The 24,386-nt window shown below is 34.9% G+C and overlaps 1 protein-coding gene across 13 annotated transcripts in view; it reads right to left on the minus strand.

Annotated features, from left to right (window-relative positions):
* Window positions 1–24,386, minus strand: part of STS (steroid sulfatase) — a 118,915-nt gene that overhangs the window by 66,853 nt on the left and 27,676 nt on the right. For 12 of the 13 annotated variants that reach the window (XM_080586923.1, XM_080586933.1, XM_080586928.1 and 9 more), the window contains 4 exons: window positions 22,501–22,622; window positions 19,844–19,966; window positions 14,756–15,179; window positions 7,746–7,882 (listed from right to left, as the gene is read on the minus strand). In XM_080586923.1, coding sequence (XP_080443049.1) covers window positions 7,746–7,882; window positions 14,756–15,179; window positions 19,844–19,966; window positions 22,501–22,622 — 806 coding nt within the window. Of the gene's footprint in view, window positions 1–7,745; window positions 7,883–14,755; window positions 15,180–19,843; window positions 19,967–22,500; window positions 22,623–23,956; window positions 24,096–24,386 lie in introns of those variants that run through there. The other variant, XM_080586925.1, reaches the window with a different exon arrangement.

Consider the following 24,386-nt stretch of genomic DNA (forward strand, 5'->3'; position numbering starts at 1 on the left):
CACATCATAAAAGGCAGAATTACAAATGTCTTTTAATCTGCACCCTTATTGACGGTTTTCCCAGATCTGACCTAAAGACTGAATGTGCTTCAAGAACTTAACTACTATATTAGCTGAAAAAACAGTCTCTTAATGTTAGGGTAATAGCAGGATGGAAGAACAGGGTGGGAGAATGTTCTTCTACTCATCAAGTACCTGAATTGGCTTCATACCTTATTCCTAAAATTGTTGGCTGAACATCTTTCATGATAACCAAAACAACTTAAAAATATACCTTGTGACTTGTGGCATATACCAGTATCAATTCAGGAAAGCAAAATCAAGGAACATGATATCTGCACCAGACATCACTGTCCAGATTTTTAACTTCCAGGTTTTCAGGTTCAGCTAAGATAATGTCACATTCATCATAGCTGGATAAAACAATCTAAGTGTGATTATCCATCGTCTCTAATACTGTGGTATCATTCTGCGTTTATTATCTTTTAAATTGACTTTGCACTATGAATGACTACAACAGGTGAAAAGCAATGACAAATTAGGCTTATCTCTGCAACAATCTCTGGTACAAGATATTTTTCTGAAAAAAAATATGGATAGTTCCTTCATTGTTTTCCCAATGCAATGGGAATTTATTTATTTATTTATCCTGTCATTTTTTGTTTACCTTTTTTTTTAGCTTAATTTAGACTTGTCAGATTTAGCATACGTTTCTGGATTGATACTAGGTGAGTAGCAACCCAACTTTTCTAAATAGGAGCTGAAAACACATAAGCATTTTATAGCAAAATAAAGCTGTGTGAACTCACAGTAAGGGACATTAACAATTTTCTGTAAAAGAAGAGACATAGATTTCAGCTGAAGCTTGCCAATACTATGCCTGTTTCCCAGGAGGATAAAAGTTACTTCTCAATATAGGAAAGCATAGTAAAAAAATCATCTAGGAATAAAATTTCAGTGCAAAATAACTTGAAATAAATATTACAATTGATATTTTAATTACTTTGTAATTAAAAAAATAAGTCAAGTGTAAGAGCTGCTGGGTTGTAAGCCTAAAATAACTATTTTAAAATGAGAAGGAAAATGCTTTTACTAAGAAATTGAAGATACACCACATGCTATTGTGAAGGCATATAAAAACTAAGAAACTGTAACGTTTCAGCATCTCAAGAATTCTTTGGCTGTAAAATTTAGACTGTATTCTACTAAATTTGTTGTGGGCATATTTCAGTTTTTTGTCTCCAAAATACTTTACAGTTTTCCAAAGTAGCTTTCAAATTGTTTCTGGAAACTTTCCTTCCATCTATTACTAAAACAATGGGGTCTGAGAAAACATAGGAGTCATTAAAAATTGCTTATACTAGATTGGAATGGTTTCCACTTAGACCCTTGATTTACTTTACTCCAGAGTTTAACAGAAGTCAACAGTAGAGGCAATGATCAATCCACATAAATTGTGTATTAACTATTTAAACACAGACACATTAATCAGATAAAAGACATAAGCATTTAGTTTTTATCATATTAGTTTTTAGGCACTGCAGAAATTAAGAGTCACGACCGAATCCTGCATATATGTATTGACATAATCCGTTTTGCAGCACTGTGAAATGTAATTACTAAAAAACTAAATTAGATGTTTCTACAAAGATCTAGAGTTGACTTGTTTGGGCTTTTGCCCCTCCCTTTCTCTTTGAAAGTTCTGTGTGAAGACAACACATTTATAACCAATTCTTATTATGATAACAGGTCAATCAAGGAAGAGCAGTGTGAAAAGTGGTCTGACCTTCAGTTAATCTTGCTAGATCGTAACCTAGCTGGCCTTTCTCAATGTGGTATACTTTACTTCTGTCTTGTTGTACTTTATTATAGGCCACATATCACTCCACATAGTTCCGTTGCAGAGTATCACAAATGCTTTGGCAAGTAATTCATGTTCCTCTGGTAAAAGTTATTCAGATATCCAACGTTTTAATGACGTGTACTATTAGTTTAAAAATTAGGCATAGTGCTCTCAGTGAAAGAACAATCAAAGCAATCATCCGGCACAACGATACAGATGTTAGGGTTAAGACCTCCACACTGGTTATTCAGCCAAGAAAACAGGTTACTAAATTCCACAGAATTGCTTTTGCCTTCTGAGCGATTTATCTTGGGTTATATCAATGACTGGTTTGAATGAAACTAAGTCAGGGGAGTTTTTCTGATGATCAAGCTCAGGAATTTAAAAAGATGCTTTGAAAATGGTGAGTGCTTAGACTGGCTTGAACAGCTCTCTGAAAAAAATGGCATGAAGACTCCCAGACAACTAGAAGAAAAACCAAGAGTTTAAAATATTCATGGTCATCTCTGCTACCAGGTGAGTCCCATGTGGCTCCTACATTTGCCATCACTATTTTCTAACTGTGATGAAAAGAAAACAGAAAGAAAGAAAGAAAGAAAGAAAGAAAGAAAGAAAGAAAGAAAGAAAGAAAGAAAGAAAGAAAGAAAGAAAGAAAGAAAGAAAGAAAGAAAGAAAGAAAGAAAGAAAGAAAGAAAGAAAGAAAGAAAGAAAGGAGCTATCGAGGGAAGCAATGGCACAGTATCCTTCCCTCTGTATGTGCAAATCAAGTATAGACATCTTTCTAGGTTATAAGTTTCAATCAAAGAAATTTGGTGAGTCAGTAGAAAAGAACTAAATGTATTACTGACGTCTTTTTTTAAACAGGAAGTCAGATTATATACAACACTATAAAATCAGAGAAAAAATAGAAAAATTTAATGCAGTATTATTTTACCAATTTCTACAAAAAGCAAAACATACTTTAAAGAAAAAGCACATAGCATGTAGATCATTGCTTCCTCATCTGCAGTTTGTTTTAAATATTATTTATTTTTGAAGTTCCTGCTTTGTATTTATCCACAAAGAGGGTTTTAATCAAAATATTTTACTTTGTTCAGCTCTACAATGGACTGGCAATATAATCCAAATGTGAGATTACTCTTCAATCTCTGTTTCTTTCACTAAGAAAGTGAAATCTCACTTTTTTTTTTTTCCTAACAGTTTTTTGACATTTTTATTTAAACTTATTCTGTTGGGGATGATCAGCATGCTATGGTTCACCTTACATAAAGCCTACAGTAATGAAAGTTTCTGAAGACTGATGTTTCTATGAATTATACCAGCAGAAATTCAACTCTAAATAACTCTGGTTATTGCAATGTAGTGAGATTGCAATATTTTCCTGATTTCATTTAAAAGAGCTAGGGGTTACAATTTCTGTTCTAGATTTCACAGATTATTTTTTCCTTGTCCAACATTAGACATAGCAAGAAAACACTGTTATTTAGGCAAGGAAAGCCTAATCATTATCATCTTCAAAATCTGTCATCACTTAATAACGTCATATCTTGCTTCTGTTGTATTCTTGCTTTATTTTTAGTGAAAAGTTCCTTGGTTCTTCTAGACTGACTTTTAAAAGTTATTTTTAATTCAGTTTCAAAATATGCATTGACTTTAAATGATATATTTTTTTCCTTCTCTTGAACATCTCACAGCATCACAGAATAGCTGAGGTTGGAAGGGATGTCTGAAGGTCATCTGATCCAACACCCCACTCAGACTGGGTCACCTAGAGCTGGTTGCCCAGGACCACATACAGGTGGCTTCTGAGTATCTCAGGATATTCAGAACTTCTCTCGGCAACCTCTTACAGCTCCATCACCCACACAGCGAAACTGTTTTCTGATGTTCAGCAGGAACCTCCTGTATTCCAGTGCCCATTGCCTCTTGTCCTGTCACTAGGCATCACTGAAAAGATTGGCTCCATCTATCTTGCACTCTCCCTTCAGGTGTTTAAAGACATTCATGAGATCCCCCCTGAGCCTCCTCTTCTACAAGCTGAACAATCCCAGCTCTCTCACCCTTACCTCACAGGAGAGTTGCTCCACTCCTGTAATCATCTTCGTGGCCCTTTGCTAGACTTTCTCCAGTAGCTCTCTCTCTCTCTTGTGCTGGAGAGCTATGGAACTACTCTATTGATATAGAATTCTACCAAACCTTTTAAGATATTTCAAAGACAAGTTTGAAATAAGACTAAGAAACATTGGGATTTATTCCTACTCATTTTTTTCAAATTAACTAACATCAGATGGTAACATTTTCTTGACATAACTTGATCCTAATACACAACAGAAGACCACGGCAGAGAGGCAGTTAAGTTTTTTCAGCTTGCAGGGCATTCTCATAATGAAGATACCCAGTGTGTGCCAGACTACAACTTCTGGGACGTTTTTACACTTGAACCATTCATCTGTGATTGTTCCACAAAGGGTTAAGAACTGGTTAGTAGTCTTACTACCGTTAACAAAATAATAAACAACCTTTTCCAAAAATGGTGTTGAATTAGTGTGTCTTCACACAGCTTGCATGCAAGTCTACAGGGGGCTCCAAAACTCTTTGCAGTGATCTGTTTTGGATTAAATTAGTGTAATGCAATTTACAGCAAAAAATAATTTCTGAAAATATCCATTTCTTTTCCTATACTTAATCAGGAATGAAGGAATGAAGGAAGGGAGGAAGGAAGAAAAGGATAATATTCAATTCATTCATTCATCATTTCTTTTTCCATTTTAGACTGCAAGATTATTTCATCTGCTCTCATATGAATTATAATTAATAGCATTAATAAGGTGCTTAGCCTACATTGAAACAAAATTAATGTTATTAGCCTGAGAATAACTCTCTAAGGCATGTCACATGCAGTGACATTGTAACTGTGAATGCTTTAAACATTGCATTCTGTTAAACACATATCAGTATGCAAAAGCAGTAGAAATATGTGGTCTCAAAGCTTATTCAGATACTTTTGTATTTAGTATTTTTGACGTGGACTGTAATTATACCCTTCAATACTGGTTTAACTAGTCAAAAACATGAAACATTCAATGGAGTATTTTATTCATTTTTTTCAATGTTTTTTTTTTTCTTCTAGCATGGAGATTAATTGAATTAGTGTCCAATTATAAAACTGATTTTAAATAAATAAACAGATAAAAAGGGAGAATTGTCTTTTATTTAGGATTCTCAGTCCAAGTGGACTACTCTGTCTTACTTTTAGAAAAGATGTTGCTTTTCCTCTTCTAAATGGCAGCTAAAGCCTTCTTTTGGATTCTAGTTGATCTCTCAAATCAGGGACACTATTTACTGGTGTCTATTTAATTTCATGGTCCAATTTGACCTAACTTTTTCTTCACTGGTATCTGACAATCATAACTTTTGCTCTGTTCTCTCTCTCTTCTTTTTTTTTTTTTTTTCATTTTAGTCATCCTCAAAGGACTGATATTTGCCACTCAAAAAAGATTATACATTGGAAGTTTCTTTTAGAATTGAATTGAGGTTGGTGGTTTTTTATATTTTTTTTTCCTGGGAAGTGTAAACTTTTTTGATGTTATACTATAGTGCAGTTTTCCATACATTCATTTTCTTCTTCTTATGATTGTGTTGTCTTTAATGCAAGGATTTTGTAGCATATTGTTATATCTGGGATATTTTTTCCTGTTCCTTTTGCAAATTACATTTCTCTATACATAAATACTCATTTCTGTTCAACAAATGATAAAATCTTTCTTTGTAGAAATCTTATAGTTTTCACTTTTTCAGCTTTTCCAGGCAATTTTGTTTGACTTTCCTAGTAACATCTTAAGAGGCACTCCAAGAAAACACTGGTTACTGGCATCAGTAGTACAGTGAATAAATCTACTTTGTCTGACATAGTTGATTCATTAAGACTGGAATTTTCAGTGGAGGTTAATGGAAATAAATGCTCCCTTCAAATGAAAAAAAAAAAAAAAGGCTATATTATTCCTTCAGTCTCCTTTGGAAATGTCAGACATAACTGTCTTGCATCATTTTAACAATGGAGGAGAAAGTAACAGAGGAACTAAACACATTTGCTCCCTCCTGGAGCCAATATGCAATCTGTCAACAGAGGAGTCTTACAAGACATAAGCCACACCAAGTAGCGAGACCCTCAGCTGAGACAAAATTTGATATTTGTACACTAGTTTATGACAGCTGAGGATCTGTTTCCTGATTAAACTAGCCCCGCTGGCCCTGATGCTCCTGTAATGAATTATAAAGGACAACACATAAAGAAACTCATGTTTCTCCTCTATTGAGCATGTTCGAAATTCTTACGCTATTGCTACTAGATTTTTATCTCTGATTTATCCCAAGCTTTTTAAATATGTTAGTGTCCTGCTGTTTGACAGTTTGTTTAACACATCTCCTAAAAGCCTGTGGTCATCCTGGAACAGAGAAGTGACTTGCAATCTGTTACTACCTTTGCATCATTAGATAGTCTCAAAGAGCGGCAGGGTGGCTGCCTTGGTTTCCAACTTGTTTAAACCCCAGAGCTACTCTCCTGAAGGAGGCAACAAAACCCAGTGACAGCAGTAAACAATCAATTAAGCTGAAACAATCTTACTACATTGGAAAAGAAAACGAAATAGAAAAATCAAACCTAGACAGTGAAAACAGCTAATGGTCAGTAGTTTACTACAGTGCAGGTGCAAACAGAAATGCCAGGACACTTGCATACATTTACCCAGTGCAAGCACTGGACTTACTAAATGCTGGTGGCCACTAACAGACATGATAGATTCAGTGTGTAATACAACTTTAATTAAATCTACTTTCTCTATACAAAATCAGACATACAAAAGATTTTTTTTTCTACTCAGTCCCCCACACTGAAAGCCCTTCCTTTTATGTGTGTCACAGTTTTTCACAAGGCTTTTCCCCATTTGTTCATTTTTCCAAACACTGCACTAAATACATTACAAATCGCTAAATGTACTGTGCAGTCTTTTGTCCCCTGTAAGCAAGAACTCTTGTTCTGCAGCTGAAACTCTTCATGCAAAGAAATATACACAAGGTTTTACCATACACGCTTGCATAGTTCAAAAATACGTATGTGTCAACGCTGAATTTCTGAAGATAGCCACTTTGCACTGGGTTGTACTAAGAACAGAATGAACTTGGGCTATGTGGGAAGGAGGAATGTAAGCTGGTCTTTGGCTCCTACTACTGCTCTTTTCCAAAACAATTATTTTCAAATATGAAGTGTTAGTTGTTTTCACAACTGGAATCAGAGTCATTTTGATATGTCCAAAGATAAGGGAAGCCTGCTGAAAGATGTAACGAATGACTGCTCTCAAGCCTCAGAGAGAACATTAAAACTAACTGTTCTCCATGAAGATAAGTGAACCTCACCTGAGTGATTTCACAGATTGAGAGAACTTGCCAAAAATAACGAGCTTTTGTTAATAGTTAAATATAGTAGTTAAATAGTTAAATAGTCAAATAGTTGTTAATACTGAATATTGCATTCATTTAATTTAAGAATATTTTGTTATTAGTATCATACCTGCAGAGGCCAGCAGGCCTCCATAAGCTCATGGGTTGGACTCAACTCACTCTACCTTAAATGTCCACAGTTAAGGTATATATATATCTATCTCCTAAGTCCATACAGGCTACCTTTATAGTCAAAGAAATGAGTAGGCATTTTTAGGACACTTTTGATCACATAGTGTATACCACAAGAGGTCAGATTATTGTGCTTCTTAAATGACTGTTTCTTTCCCCCAAGTGTAAGGCGCAAGTATGTCACATATATTACAGACATCCAAATTGCAAAAGTCTGTGTTTGGAGGACATGAATGAATTACCTTCATTAAAGTTAGACGCACATGCAACATACCTACACTCCAGTCCATTTCCTCCACTGCATCTCCATATAAACCATGCTTGCTTTTTCCTCTAAACATGTTTGAAGCATATAGAGCTGTATGGACATGAAGATAAGACAGGAGAAGAAGAAACGGTGTATCAGTGTTCCTGGAGAAAAACAAAACAATGACAAAAGCAAATAACAAACATATTTTTAGTGTATTTTATAATAAAAGTTCTAAGCAGAAACTTTTCAGCCCTAGAGCTCAAAAAGAGGAAAAGGAATACAACATAGGATAACGTAACTGATCATAGGATAATCTTGAACACACACATGCAAACACATACACATGCACACACAAAGTGTGTGTGCACACTCTTAAGTGCACACTGAATTGAAAGCAAAAATACACAATAAAATTTAACCAATTAGTTTGCTATATATGTTGAAAGAGGACTTATTTAAAACCAGGAACCTAGCAGGTTCTGGCTACAAGCATCTCCATTCATTTTACAAGTACATATTTAAAAGCCCTAATACAATTGCTATTCAAAAACATACACCTATAGGTATATGCGTGAAATATAATTACTTTCCTCACAAGGTCATAAGGAAAGTGATCAACTAATTAGACTATTATGAGGACCAGGGCTAAGCACACCATAGTATTACTGACTGTGCCAAACCAAGTATACTAGCACTTTTTCTCCTTTTCTCTCTCGGTCCTCTCACTAAGATTTATGACAAAATCTTCTGTCATTTATAGTGGTGTTTGCATGCATACAATCGGCACATAACACTACAAATATGTTGCATCTGTATATGCTTTATCAAGGCATAAATAATCTTAAAATGCACACTAATATAAAGAAATATTTTCCTCTCACAGTAATGAACAGTCTCCATTGTTTTCAGCCTACTTCTTGAAGTGAGACAAAAAAAAAAGTGCAATAAATAGACTCTCTGTAAATTTTGCTGTTCATGTGATCTGTCAACATGATATTTATGATCGGTTCCAGCAGGCTGTGAAAGCAAAGCTCAAATAAGAACATTTCCTTATGCATTATTTATAGAACTTTACTTAAAAGTGTGCAGTACTAGCCGAATTTACTGCTATATGCTCTAACGGCATTTGTTGTACATTACACATACTGTAAATTTCAGTTGAATGACAAGAGCACTATCCAGAAAACTTGTCTGGATCTCACCTTAAGGCACACAGCTAATTACAGAGTATTTTTGGTTTTATTGACCATTTTTTCCCTTGCCACCTTTGTGGTGGATAATACATGTTATTCATGTCAACATCAAAGAGAAACTATATATTTCCTCATGCAGTTGATTTATACATCTTTTAAAGGGATGGAAAAACAATACAGATATGCATGTGCAAACTGTTTCTTTAAAGTGAAAAAAAAATAAACTTCTAGCCATCAAGAACCTGAAAACAAAGTCTTTTAATAAAAGAGATTGACATGTCATCAATACTTGACTCTCAAGAAAAATTAAGCAGGATTAATATAGTACATTTATGATCCATTTTTCCTCTCATTGGTTGGATCTATTTTTGTGCAAGTTGCATGGTTAAAACTTTCTTTTTTTTTACTAGCAAAGGCAGCAGTGAGTAAACACAAAACAGGAAAATTTTATCGCGATTACTCACTTGATAGCTGTATTTCTGACTTGAATTTTTTTTCCATAAAAAGTTTCTACTTTTCAAAAATAAAAAAGACCAGGCAATCACAGAATAAATAGAATATTTTTCCTGTGAAAAATGGGGGAAAAAAAAAGAATATTTGAATTCCCTTCATATACTTGTCCATATATCCTGTATTATCTTAATATTGGTAAACATGAACAATTATAAAGCACAGATTCACAAAAATAAAGAAAAGCAAGTATTTTTCATAAAAGATACATTTAACATGAGATTGTATTTGTTGCTACTTGATATACATGGAAACCTTTCACCACTGTAGCAACAAATAATACAGGAGACTCTGAGTCAATTAAAAAGACCAAAAATGTCAGCATTTCAAGTCAAAAAGATGTATACTTATAAATTTAATATTTAATATACATATAAATATAACACTGACCTTTTATTAAAGAACATTTCTGCAAGGCAGCTGATTTATTTTTTTACAACCATGCATTTGTTACTGCATGAGATTATCTTCAGCTTTTTCCTTAAACACAGTTCACTGAATTGAGAGTAATGCATAATCCTAGGGTAAAATACCATAAAAATATACTTTGTACTCATAATAGTACATGCACAATTCACTTTTCATGAAAACTGTCTTGTTCTAATGTCACAGAGATAATGCATACTTGCTATCTGTATTGCTAAAGGAGAGTATCGAATGCTATTTTCAAGAGATAATAATTCTTTTTTATTATTATTATTATTTTTATGGAACTCATACAAAGATCAAACTTTCATGAAGAGGCATCTAATCAATGACTGATATAGAAAGGCACTAAATCATTCTCTTCTTTGCAACCCAAATTGACAGGTTTTGATTGACAGCTTGCTGTCAGGTGGAGAAGTCTCACCTATTAATATCCTATAAAAGATCACAGGCAGCTATTTATCTCCTGCCAAAACTCCTTGAGGAGAATTATAACAGACTACTTTTACTGTGACCTTGAAAACGGAATGACAATATCAGCTAGTAGGTAGGAGAGAAATTTGACATTAACAGCTTCTCTCTCCCGAACCACTTCAGTAAACAGCTCTTTCAAAAATGTATTGCCACTATTTTACACACTTCAAACACAGGGAACTTCAGTTTCAAAAGATCTCAGGCTCACTTACCCAAACCTACCAAGCAATTTTTATCCTAACACAAATCACACAGTCTTTTCAATTTACTGAGTAGCCAGAAGGATTACATGCATCTGATATATGACATTCTTTAATGTATACTTAACTGATCTTGACTCCTCTGCATTGTATAGTACTAGATTCTTCTTATTTAGGGTGAGGAGATTTTACATGACTCAAAGATTTAGTTCAGGCTTGAGCTGTAAAAAAACAGCTTTAAAGTGGATGAAAGAACAAATTACATCTAATCAGAAGTCACCCTTCACACACAAGTCCATAACTTTTTCCTGATATTTTGCTCTAAATATTTGCTCCACTGAAAATGTCTTGGGTAAAGGAAAAACTCCTTTGAAAATTCCTTGTTTGATTTCCTGAGTGCTGATATCCATCCAAGACCACTGCAGTAGAGCAGCAGGAGAAGGTCAGGATTGCTGGCCTGTGGTTGTCAAATCAAAGGGATATTTCCAGTATGACTCAATACTGGAAACTAGGTGGGAACATGGCATGACAGTGCTCCATTCTAATTGTTCACATTAAATTCTACATTAACCTTTAATACGATGGACAAGTACGATCTTTCTGAACAACGTTTTTTTGCTAGATGTGAAATCATTCTCAAATTTCATCACAAAGTATACACATTTTTAACCCATTAGACTACTACAGACCTTATACCAGTGTACCAGTGAAGGTACTATGATTCACAGCAGCTGACTATGAAAGCAGAGTACTTGTCTTTTCCTGAACAAGGCAAACACTGTACTTCGTTAAAATTTGGTTGATTTCAGAACTCTAACTTCAGTACAACCTGCCAACTGCCTAATCTTAACACCTAGTGATGCATGGAAAAACTCTAAAAGACAGTCTGCTAGAGTAGAAGAAAATAAATCTACATATGGTTTGTAACAGTGTTTCAAGCACTGAAATAGAATAGCTAATAACTAAATAAAAAAGTATTAACTGGCATCACAAACTTTTGAATATTATGGCTATGTAATCTGTGATGGAAAAGTAAATCTGCATGAAAATTGCTCAATAATGTCTTCACCATAGTTTTCAATTATAAACTTATAGTGTAAATGCTTTTTCCAGAACTTAGACTTCATTAGGATTTTAAAAAACAAAATATTATTAATTGCAATCAGCTATCTGAATTTGTTAGAGAGAGATTCTGTAACATAATATGGTATTTTTGTCTTTCTAGTATCTAAGATGTTAAAAACAGGTCTCTGGCATTTTCTGATTTGGATTGTTGGTGCAACCGGTCATCTATTAAAGGACATGTTGAAGAGACATGAGTGACAACCACATCAAACTTAAAAATAAATAATTAGCATCCATTTGATTTTCAGGTATACTGCAATGTCTAGAGAGTATTCAGATAGGTTTAAAATATGTACACACACTTGTTCATGGGAAAAATTAATTAGTGTTAACATACAGTGAGCTGACCTGCCCTCTACAATTAGGGTGAGCAACTAAATTTGTATTTGTTTTCTCTAGATCCAACACATGTAATTGCATATGTTCTTCTGCAGTATCATTTTTTGAGCATTAAACATTGCATTTGCTATCTTTCAGTCTACCTAGGAGCAAAAGAAAATAGTAATACACATATACTAGACTAAGGAAGAACAAATATAATATCAGCTTTCCAAAAAACGGACCAAAGAAAAGTAAGTATAACAGTGCATATGCTGTAAAGAAATTCTAAGAAGGATTGAAAAATAACAAATTAATGATTATATGTATGTTAAGAAGTCATACAGCCAGCAGTATGACAGAAATAACTAGCAAAGAGGATGTCAGGAAATCCATTGCCTGAGCTCTGAAGAACTTGCAAAGGTTATATAGGTAATAGCTATAATAAACTTACATGGATAAAATATATGTTTTATGCTGTATGCTGTATTTGTTATACACATAACTACATATATGTATAAATTATAGAAAGGCTACAGAGGAAGTACAAGTGCTTCTGATGATGGGAACTTCATCACATACTCATTATAAAGATAATTAACCAATTAAAACATGCATAATAGTTGATGAGTTTTAGTTGGATGATAGAATGTATTAAGAACCAGAAACAGTGGATGACTCAATTCTTCAACTTCACGATTCTTTAAACTATAGTATACTTGTGCACATAGGTTACTGCTGTACAGGACTGAAATTGCTACTTATCATATTACTGAAACAAAAGAAGCTGAAGCTTCTGCTGAGCTGAATAAGTGGCTAAAAGAGGTTTGCTCACAGAAAGAAGTAGAACTGCAAGAATAATGTGGAGCAACCATAGCTCCCAAAAACATGGTGGTCCTTTGCTTTTGATTGCTGTCTGTCTGTCTGCTGTTACAACCTGGTTGCTTCTTGACTGCCATTCCCATACAAACAGCCAAAGTCAGAAGATTAGTCACAAAAGCAATGGTCTGCTGGTGCACTGGAGTTGACAAGTATAAACTGTCAGAACCAGTGTGTCAAAGCAAATATTGATTTTGTTGCTCACACTATTACATGGGGCAGATCAGTTCACTGTATATTAATCTAATTACTCTTTTCCCCAGGAGCAAGTTTTATGGCCATATACTTTGCATGTGAAGTCACTACAGGGCACAGTTAAGATTGCTTGGATGCCCAAATTGCTTTTCAATACCTTAATATGTTTGGGTATTTTTTAATTTAACATGGACTCTAAATTGTCTGGGTTATAATTCTCAATATAATTGCAACATTCCTGTAATGAAGTTTATTGTAAATTACCAATATATGCTATTAACCTTCACTTCAATTTTACATAACTGATGTCTGGAAAGTACTCTGAGAACTGGGGCCAAGTGCACAGATAATGTAAAACCTCAACCTCCAGCTGAGTCAACAGAGCTATGCTGACTCAGATCTTATGTTGTTTTGCTGGCTCTAAACACTAAGTTACACAATAACAGTGTATGCATTATGAAAATTAATAAAATTAATAGAGTTACTTTTATTAGAGTTATTACTTTTATTAGAGTTATTACCAGTGTAATAGTATTCTAGCATTCATTCCCAATCTTGAACTCACCTGTTTTGGGGCTATCATTTTATTGACGTTAAACTGAAATCATTGAACAATTCAGAGATGTCCAAAACATTATGAATGACTATAGAAACATTATACACTTATAAACAAAGGGGGAATTTGCCAGCATATAGTCAATGTGCTCAAAAGACCTTTTAAATCATCAAATGCTTGGTCACTAAGCAAATAACCTCTCAAAAATTTCCAAAAGGGTGTGTGCATGTGCTTGTGTGCTTCTGTAGTGAACGAAGTATTTAACTGTTAAATTAGTTAGAATGTAGATGAGAAGGTTTCTTTATCACCATTGACAAGAGGAAATAATGATGCTTTAGTTTAATTATAAATACTCATGATAATGTTGATTGTTGTGAAGACTTACTTAAAGAAATTTGATTTAAAAAACATTTTATTTTGGTATCATGAGTAGAGATGGCCAAATCAAATATTTATAATGAGAGAAATGAAAGAAAAATTGCAGTAAGAGATCAAGATATCAGATAAGCATTTTTTCTTGCTATCAGTCTTGACGACTACTGCATGCAGTCATTAAATCTAGAAAAAATAGCCCCTAATTAATTGGTATAAATTTTAATTCAGCAATAATACCATGTGAATGCATTCACAGTTACTACTGGGTATGTAGTTTTCATCATTTAATGCATGCACTAAATCAGGGATGAAGAGCAGTTTCTTATTCCAGAAAACTCATAAATTACAGCTCTGCATTGCGCTTTCATATAACAAAGTCACATTGCAAAATTCTTTTCATATTCTTGTTTAGATGAAATTCCAAAGATTTAAAGTCCTAAAAAATGTTAAAAATTTAATAAGTATTTTAAAACATTTTTTCTGAAACACATAAACATTGATAGTTTTTTAATTTTTATAGAGAAAATAATGACATACCTAACAATAAAACTACAGAGATGGAGACAAAGCAGGAAGTGATGTTTTTACCCCACGCATACATACTACCCATTGGGAAACAGTCACTTTCACTAAAAAAGATTAACTTCAGTCATCCTTTAAAGAAAAAAATGATAATATATCATGGCATATTTCTCTTGCCCACTAGTTCACATATTCTATTTTTTAGGAAGCACTGTCATTGTAAAATGCCAGCATTAACTCGTAACACAGTTAGAAACCCACCTTCCTATAAACTGTACAGCTTCTGTTGTCAACCTCTGAGTAAGATTCTCATAGGATAATGGCTGCTGGATAATCTGATGGTCCCTCATTAAGAAGCAGTTCAGGTGTCGAAAATGATGAAAGAAAAAAATCAAAACCACAAGTGAAATAGCTGTTATTAACAGGCAGTAGCCCAGTGCTTGGAAAGGTACTTTGAGGAGGCCAACATAATGCACTACTGCCAAAGAGACCAGGGTGACTCCAAGGATTTGGACTGGGATGACAAGGTATTTCTGAACCCCTTTTAAAAATACGCTGCCTTGGCCAGGTTTGCAGTCTCTAAGATTGGTCACGGTGAGCCCATAAAAGTAATCAAATCCATGACTGAGGGGGTGGTGACAGAAGTCATTACTGCTTTCACAGTTCATCCCAAGATGCCATTTTCCTATAAAGAGAGGAGGACAGGGAGCATTTCTGTAGTTAAATCATCAAACTTACAATGTGCGCTACTCCAAATATGAAACTGTCACTATCTGACTGATACCCTCACCTCCCCAGCCCCAGCATTTATTGTGTGGATCCCTATTTTCTATATAACCTTTCTTAGGTTATAGAAGACTCATCAAAGACTTTGTTTCATGTCCGCTCTTCTTTTTAGTTAGAAATAGTTTGGCAGAGCTCCTGATGGAGACCATTAAATTCTGAGTGGGCTAGCAGGTCACTGAAGAGCAGCAGAGCTCTAACACAGCTTTGAAAATGAAGCCTTTGTGCATGTGTAGTTAAGTAGTCATAAGAAAATAGTGTTTTGTAGTGGCTGCTGTTTTCTGAGGAAGAGTCAATGTGGAGCTATGAAATATCTTTTCTGAAATTTATCTGGCAAGTCATTCACTTAAAAACAAACAAACAAACAAACAAAAAACAGTAACATAGGAAATAAAACAAGAATAATGAAATTACCAAGACATTTACTATGTAAATGATTGCATGATTGCAAAGTCTCTGAAATTGCACTCTCCCTCACCATATATATATATATATATACGCACACTTTCATATATGAAAAAAATGGTAACGAGTGAATTGCCAGCAAATACTGCCTCTCACAGCAGTTTGTCTCATTAGGAAATTATTCTAATTCTGCAATGATGCTGGACACTGACACAAGGAAATAGTGAGTTTGATTCTCATTATAGTGGCATAATCTGTGTTCATGCTGATTAAAATAAGTATTTAGATAATTCATTCTGTGACTCAAGTACAACCCCTTACCATATGCTTATGCACTGATTAACACAATGGACCTAACTGTTTCGTAGCTGTTATTTAAATTCTAATGCAAAATGGAGAAAAATTCGAATTCAGTTATGCTTCTAACTATACCTTATGGTTATAGCAATACTCTGGTATCAGCAACGAAATGTGTTGAATATTTGACAAAACTTTCAGTGTCACCTTCGATAAAATAGGTAATTTATATTGCTGCGCCAAATTTTATCTGTTCTTTCTACTTTAAATAACTAAATATGTGCAGTGTTAAGTCAGGGCATGTGATATTGGAAGAACTAAAAAACCCAAACCCAGTAAGCCCTCAACCCTACTTCTAGATACGCTTGGTAGAAAATACGTGAAAGAAATAAAGCACATACAGAAATCTCCCCCTTCCCTAACCATCCCAGCAAAAGCTCTTATGCATTTATAAGAAAAGAGTTTTGATGCAGGCAGTTCTGGGCATCTCCTGGGCCTAAAGAGAAGCACTTCTACCTTTGACAGTGACAAATGAAGGGTCAGCAGTATCAAGGAGGGTGAAGATGAGGTTTAGTTCTGATTTTTTTAATCAGTATACAGCACGTGGGCTCAATATCATTATTTCTCTTTCACAAAAGGCAAAACTAAGGTATGACATGGGAATGACATTTGCCGAAGTTCAATCATCATCAGAAATTTACCTAACTGTCTTTATGAAATAATTGTAAAGCCAGATGTCTAGCGAGTTCAGCATCAAACTATTCTCACAAGGTTGGATGAATAAAATAAATATAGTGGCTTGCAACCATGAATGTACAGGAAGTCTTAAAGATTTTAATTTTTAATTTCCTGTTTTTATTTGTCAAATTCAAAGCATGTATAAGTAGGGAAAAAAAATATGAGATAGAAACCTAAACAAATAAAATACATTTTCAAGGTCATTTATTATGATACAAATAATATTGTTTAAACTGGAGCTCAATAAAACTAGACATTGCAAGCCAGGACAGAAGAATCTTGCACAACACATTAAGGACAGGGGACAATATAATATAGGACCTATTTTTACCAAAAGGTTTTTAGCAAGCACAACAAATTCTTCAATATCAAGATGAACTTATGCTTCAGAAAAAGATTTGCTTAGAAGCAACTTAAGATAAACAGAGGAGAGAGCAGACTAGCTGGGCCTGGAATGGAAGCATGTGTTCAAATTATACTAGCAATTGTGACTGAAGGACACAAATGCCATTTTTAAAAGGCTGATTTGATTTGAGTGTTTTGATAGGTCCCATGCTACTCTGAAAAAGCAAGTGATGATTGGGTCCACAATACATTTATTTTGCTTCTCTGACTTCATTTATCATCTTTGCCATCCTTGTTACAATGTTCTCACATCTCTCCTAAAGTCAAGCTACGTAGTTTGGATGTTTCAGACAAGCATTAGACAAATTTCAACAGATTCTACCAAGCTTCTGAGAGAAACTTATGCTGCTAATTGCACATTATGAGTACCTTACTTGTTTGAGACCTATGCTTTTTTCACTCACCTTCTGTCACTATTAACACATCTGCAGAGCACAGGTAATGCAATGAAAGACAAACAGACATGAGAGGAAGTCCTTTTCAGCTAAGAAACCTCATCTGGAACTCAGTTATCAGAATTACTCAGAATTCAGAACACCGGGCAGGATGCAATAATCCATGTTTTCCCTCTACTTTTCCCTCAGACAGTTGAAAAGAACAGTCTGAAGATTGAGTTGTATATGCTGGTAATCTTTCTTTTTGTACAGTTTTGTGCTCTTCAGATAAATAAGATACAAGATGCAGACCAAGATGCAAACAAAAATATTTTATGTGCTCAAATAAATGTATTTAAATTAAATACATAGCAGTAGTGATAATATGAAGTATACATGCATACATTATTAATATGATAAGATTTTAAGTTGCTCTGTTAAAAACAGAGCTCCATTAATTCTACTGAATAGGTTCAGACAGTCTTGTATTTCTCACTACTGTGATAGTGTGTCCAAATATTACAACATCTCATTCTGGAGGAAAGGTACAAAACCCAATTTATCAATTAATGTTTTAACTTTGAAGATAAGCTATATAGGTGGATTCTGAATTTCTTTGGATGTTAGACAACACATTGAATAACAATTGTAGTTATGTATAGCTGTAGATAAAACAATATCAATGTGTTTATAGCAGTAGTTAAAACAATACCCATCTACTTTCAGTGCAATTTTTGGATTATGAGTAGCTATTTCCCACAAACATAATAATTTTTTGTTACTATCCAGGATCCTTAACTGGTGAGATAGTAGAAATTCAATGTATCTGCACTTTTTGAGAAAACTTGGTTTTGTTGCAGATCTTCTGAATTCGTCTGCTCCTGCCAGATCTATTGGATGTCACCTTCTGTGTGTCACAGGGGAAAAGCAATGAGGTGAAAAAGAGTATGCATAAAATAGATTTATAGCTAAAATATATTTAGGGATGTATCAAGCATGAGGAAACATATTCAGAGCAGGAAAAAAAATTAATAATAGAAAGGAAAATGCCTTTAGAAAGGGAAAAAAACATCCTTAGAGAGTAAAGAGGAGAGAAACTTGGTGAAGAAGTGATGGTACAGGTCTGAGGAATAGAAAGGCTTCAAATTATCCTTATGCCAATCCATCACCAGAGCAGGATTTGACAATTAATTGTTTGGGAACTGCTGAGTTAGACTGAACAAAGCAAAGACTCCCTGACCTGGAATAAAATGATGTGATAAGAATGCCAGCAGAGACAGAAAATGGGCTGGTTGGGAATCAGAGTCTGCCTATCTAGTCTTCAAATCTACATATCTTTTCTTTTTGTCATTTACATATGCTTATCCTTAATTTTAATACTCTTCTTGATTTTTTGGAAGCGTTCATTATACTCTAAGGGTATGGTAATATTACATCTTATGGTTTCATAGCTATCATTCAGGCCACTTGGAAGAACTGTTCGTTAAACATCATGGAGATAACTTCTGGAGGTCTAAGTGGCAAGCTGTCATACTGCAGTGACAGTAGTTAAAAAAAGAACATTAACTAGGTCAGCACCCCCAAATGAGTTGCATTACAGTGCTTGTTACAACTGTAAAAATGTGTTTTTTTTCAGTCTTCTTTAATTGAATATGGATCAATAGGAGCTAACTCCATCATGAACATGACAAAATATATATTTTTTTCTACTATGGTTCAAATATACATGCACTAATTATATTTCTGTTAAGATATTCTGCTTTTCTGTTTTGAATCTGTGAGGACATGAAGGTATTTTATACCTTCTAAGACTAGGGTATAGCAAAGTAGGATTTTTAGTTAGGAACATCAACATTGAATTGTCTACATAATATTGATATTTTTAAAATACTGGCATGAATGGCTAGCCTTGCTAAACAGTCAGAGTTTTAAACAAAAATTACGCCCCAAATTACAAGCTTTTGATGCTTTCAAAAATCACACTGGGCGCGTCCATCTTCTATACGAATGTAGTAACATTCCTTTATGATGTTCTCTAACCAACTATTTCCAGGCAATTCCAGTAAAGATATGTTCATTATGTAATATTAACTGTATTTCACAAAAATCTGCTAAAATGTAAGCAATGTGGAATAAGCCAGTGGCAAAATTAGGAAAAAATACAAGAAAAATTATTAGAGTTTTGAATATACATGGCAATGTGCTCAATTTTGTGTTAGAAATGTAAACTTCTTATTATGCTGTGGAGAAAAAAAAATAATGCAGACCTTTAATAGTCTATATGGAAAAATAATGTTCTTTTGATTCAAATGAATGAAAAAAATGCTATGTATTTTTGCAATCTTACCTATTAGAGCTGTTGCATAACCTCTTTGCTTCAGGAGTTTTGAAAATGTTATTTCTTCAGAAGGAAGTCCCCCAGAAGAAGCAGAAAATAAGAAGACACCAACTCGTGAGAAGGCAGCCATTCCTAAATATAATGAAAATGAATGAGACTTAGATGATAGAGTGAAACAGTTTTCATTCATTCTTTCTGCATGCACATTTTTGCTGTAAGTGGTATCCCTTAAATGACGTATTACTAGCAGTCATTGTGAAATGCAAGTGGGAGATACTATCATCCTTTTAGTGAGTAAAGTCTTTCCTGTATTTTCACCAGAAATTGAAAAGTGGAGAAAAAGAAAATACTCTGGGTGTAACTGTGGGGGCAGCCATCACATAAAGAGCTGCAAGCCTTTCTGTAGGTATTCTAAAGTATAAAATAACTGGAAGAAACTGAGCTAGCATAACTTATTTTTCCTGTACACAGGAAAAGGATTGGAGCTGAGGACTAAGCGACAGTACTCCCAAATTCTACTCCCAAAACTCCCACTTTCCTCATATGTGTTTTTCTACATGATCTTAAGTTTATTTGAGAGAAGTCAGTTGAAGGAGGGCAGTTTTACAGCTAGGCACATAAATATCATGAGGTCAGAAAAGAGGAAGAGAGTCTGACTCTGGACTCAGCTAGGACATTCAGCTTTGATGGGAAAGGACCAGTGCTCCATGAACCAGTGCACGAACACACACAATTAGTCAATACAGTCCTGAGTGCATTAAAGCAGCATCATGCATCAGCTAGCACAACATCTAAATAAAGCAGAGTAATTTCTACACACTGTGAGTCTGAGAAACATAAACCTGAGTTTACAGGCTATTCTCAGGATGGGGAACTTGAGAGCTCAGGTTCATGAAAATTAGATCACTAGGATTCCAGATGAGAGTTGGCTGAGTACAGACAGACAGAACACAAGGTATCTATGCAAATCTGCGCAGATGTATCTTCGGGAAGTCTGAATTATGCAACTTGGATGATTACAGTGCCAAAGTTACATGACTGATGTAGACAACCAGAATCTTCCCTCAGGTATCCATTGTGGTTAGAAGAAAAAAAGACTTGTTAGACTAGTTTATTAAAGAGATCTCAACCTACCTTTCAAATGCTGACTACAATTTTTCATCCCAGCCAGCAGTCAGTTTTATTGATCAACGGTTTAGGCAGCTTTAGTAAGCTATACATATCTATACTTCATTTCAAGGTATACTTTGATCTTTCATAACTGAAATCAATATAATTCCTTTAAGTTACAAGAAGCAAAGTACTGAACCATTTTTTTTTTTCACCACTACTTTTCTCTGAGCTTGCATCTCATCAAATACTACATTTTGGAATATTCTTCTGTAGTTTTAGGAGTTTTACATTTCTATCTTCTTTTCCCATACTGTGATTCTAGTACCTTCTACAATAATTCTGTACTAGTTCTTCACTGGTGTTTGAAAACAGTCTGTATTTAGCAATTTCATAATTTAAGACGAAGTTCAATTTTCCACATACATGGAAATGATTAGTATGGCTGAGAACAGATCAGTTAAGGAAAAAAAAAGTTCAAATGCTAATTTTTCCAGGATCATAATGGAAGGTGAGCTGTGGCTTTACCTATAGTAAATATTAATAGCAATATAGCTGTAAAAGGTATATAAAATTTTCTTTTGCAGCTGAATGTAATGGAAAATTTAGCAAGTTGTATTAGCTGGCACTTTTGCAGAAGCTTGTTACTTGATTTGAATGAACATGAACGTATCAAGTAGGCTCCAGAGTCTTGCTTTGCTTTCATTCCCAGAAGCAAGGACAGGATGTTTTATCACTAATGAACAAGTGATCTGATTAATGTATAATGATCCTTGCTAAAAATGATGTTGAGGGAATGTTTAAGTTGCATGGCTAAGCACTGAGGGGCTCAGTCCCAGCACACTAAAATAAACAGACTGGTTCTATATTGTCTCAAATGGGCTTTGGTTTTAAAAGTAATAGAAGTTACATGTATTCATAGGATACTTAACAATGTGTATGGGAAGATATGGAAGAAATGTAACAAAAATACTTAGAAAGAAGGGAGATTTTTTTGCTTTATTCCCAGTTTTAAGGGTTTGTGGAATATTTTAACAAACCAACTTTTTTTTTTTTTTTTTTCTTCCCACAACCTATTAGTCTAAACCAAAAGGTTTCATACAAACAGAAATATTGCAGCAGGAAAATTTAAACTGGTTTCTTCCCTTGTGTCTTATTAAACTCATCTCTGTAATGTTCAACACTCAGCTGCCACCAACACCCTAGGAGAAGTCTAAACACAACTGAGCAGGCAAAGAGCTCACAGTCTTTGGACAGTGGATGAAGTCAATGGAATTGGTTGCTCCTTCCATTGAATAACCACAATCCGATTTTTTCCTCAGTATTTTAAAAAAAATCTTTTTCTCGATAAAAAGCTATATGGTTGTGTGAAGTCTTCAGAAGTGAGATGATTTCCCATTATGTAAGATTTCAAATGTTGACCAACTTTGCTGAGCTTGATTAGGCACTGAAATGAGTACCTAACGTGGTAAAGACAGAAAAAAAGGCCAGGGAAAAAAGCACACTGTTTACTCTAATAAAATATTATACATATAAATAAAATATCCAAATTTTACCTGATCTGATAGGATATCTCCCTGTCAGGAAAGCTGCCCTGCTTGGAGTACACAGCGGGGATGCTGCTATATGCTGAGTAAGTGTCACTCCTTCCTTTGCTAGCCTGTCAATATATGGGGTTCTAGGAAAAAAAAAATGAAAAAAAAAGAGAGAGAATATACAGATATGATTATTTGGAAATGGGCATGGTGAGATCAAGGCATCTGAGGCAAAAACTACCAGGAAAATCAAGCAGTCTACCAGGAAATCACAGTACTATACTGTGACACATGGACATGTTGTATTTCAACCCTTATTAATTCATTCCTTGAACCATGATTGTAACTCTGTTACATGGCCTTTCTGCTTCTGCAACAGGGAGGGAGAGGCTGAAGAAAAGTTGTGCTTCCTTATTTCATATTTAGTGGCGTTTCTCCCTTTCCCCAGCAAAGTTTTTGCGTATGTGGTGTTATCTGATATTAAGAGAGATTCAAATGGTCGTGACTCAGTACTAGACTCTATATTAATGATGTTTACAGATTAAGTCTGTAATATTAGATCCAGGAGAACATCCAAGTTTCCGTATCAGCAAGGCAGTTTTCCATATCTGCCTTGTCTGTGACCTGGCTCAACATGCAGATCAAAGCTGGCTGCTGCAGGAATAAATCTATGCCCTTAATTCTACGGGAAGAAAACTACAAATGCAGAGTGGCCAGGAGCTGCAGTATGTTCAGGTAGGTCCCTGACCTACTAGACTAATGACCATGATCTCAAGGAACACTAGTCCCTTCATCATTTAAGCTTGGATACAGTCAGAAACATTAATTTTCCAACAGAATTTTTGCTATCAGTAACGTCACATATAGATAGCAAGCAGTATGATGCAATTTCTTCATACTCCAAAGATGTAATTCTGAACTATCACATCAGGGAGTTTAGTATTTGAACTGTTTTGATCCTTGGGCATGGAGTGATCCAAACAACAGCGTTGTATATACTCTTTTCCTTTTTTAAACCTAGAAAATGTAACATGAGTTCTTTTTGATTAGTTTGCCTTACGAGAAGTTTTCACTTCCAACAAACTTCAACAGAAACAAGAGTATTTAACACAAGACAGGATGGTACTTGTAGTCTGAATGCTTTTTTTTAACTTGGTAAAAGCTTCATTTTGCACCACTGAAACACAGCAACTAGACAAAACTTGTGCTTTTTAAACAACCATCATATCCAAGTTTGTAGTAAGGATCATACTGGGTAACACTGCTGAATTAATCAAGTATATTAACATTGGGTTTAATGAATTTAAATGACTACAGCACAAAGATAAATGAAAAAAAAATCAGCACTTAATTTCCAATTAGATAGTGAGAAGGTCATTTCAAATCACAAGAGTGCTTCAAAACATGGTTAATTCATATTTGTGCCAAATAATTTTTAAAATAGTTGATTTTATTTTGCTTTTCTGCACCTACTCACATTGGGTTTCCATATTGGGTTTACATGGCAAGGTTTTGGTAGCAGGGGAGCTGCAGGGATGGCCACTGTGAGCAGAGCCCAGCAGCTGCCCCATGTCAGATGAGAGCCAGATCCAGCCAGCTCCAAAAGGGACCTGCTGCTGGCCAGAGAGCCAGGGAGCAATGCTGGGTGGACCTCTGGGAGAGCAGATTTAAGAAACTGAAAAAACAAACAAACAAACAAAAACAAACAAACAAAAAAACTGCTGTGCCAACAGCAGCTAGGAGAGAGGAGTGAGAAAACGTGAGAGAACCAGCCCTGCAGCCCCCCAGGTCAGTGCAGCAGGAGGGCAGGAGGTGCCCCAGGCAGGCAGCAGAAGTTCCCCTGCGGCCTGTGGAGAGGCCCCTGGTGGAGCAGGCTGTCCCCCTGCAGCCCACGGGTCCCACACGGA

Source organism: Anser brachyrhynchus (assembly GCF_964034855.1).
Source record: "Anser brachyrhynchus genome assembly, chromosome: 1".
NCBI lineage: Eukaryota > Metazoa > Chordata > Aves > Anseriformes > Anatidae > Anser > Anser brachyrhynchus.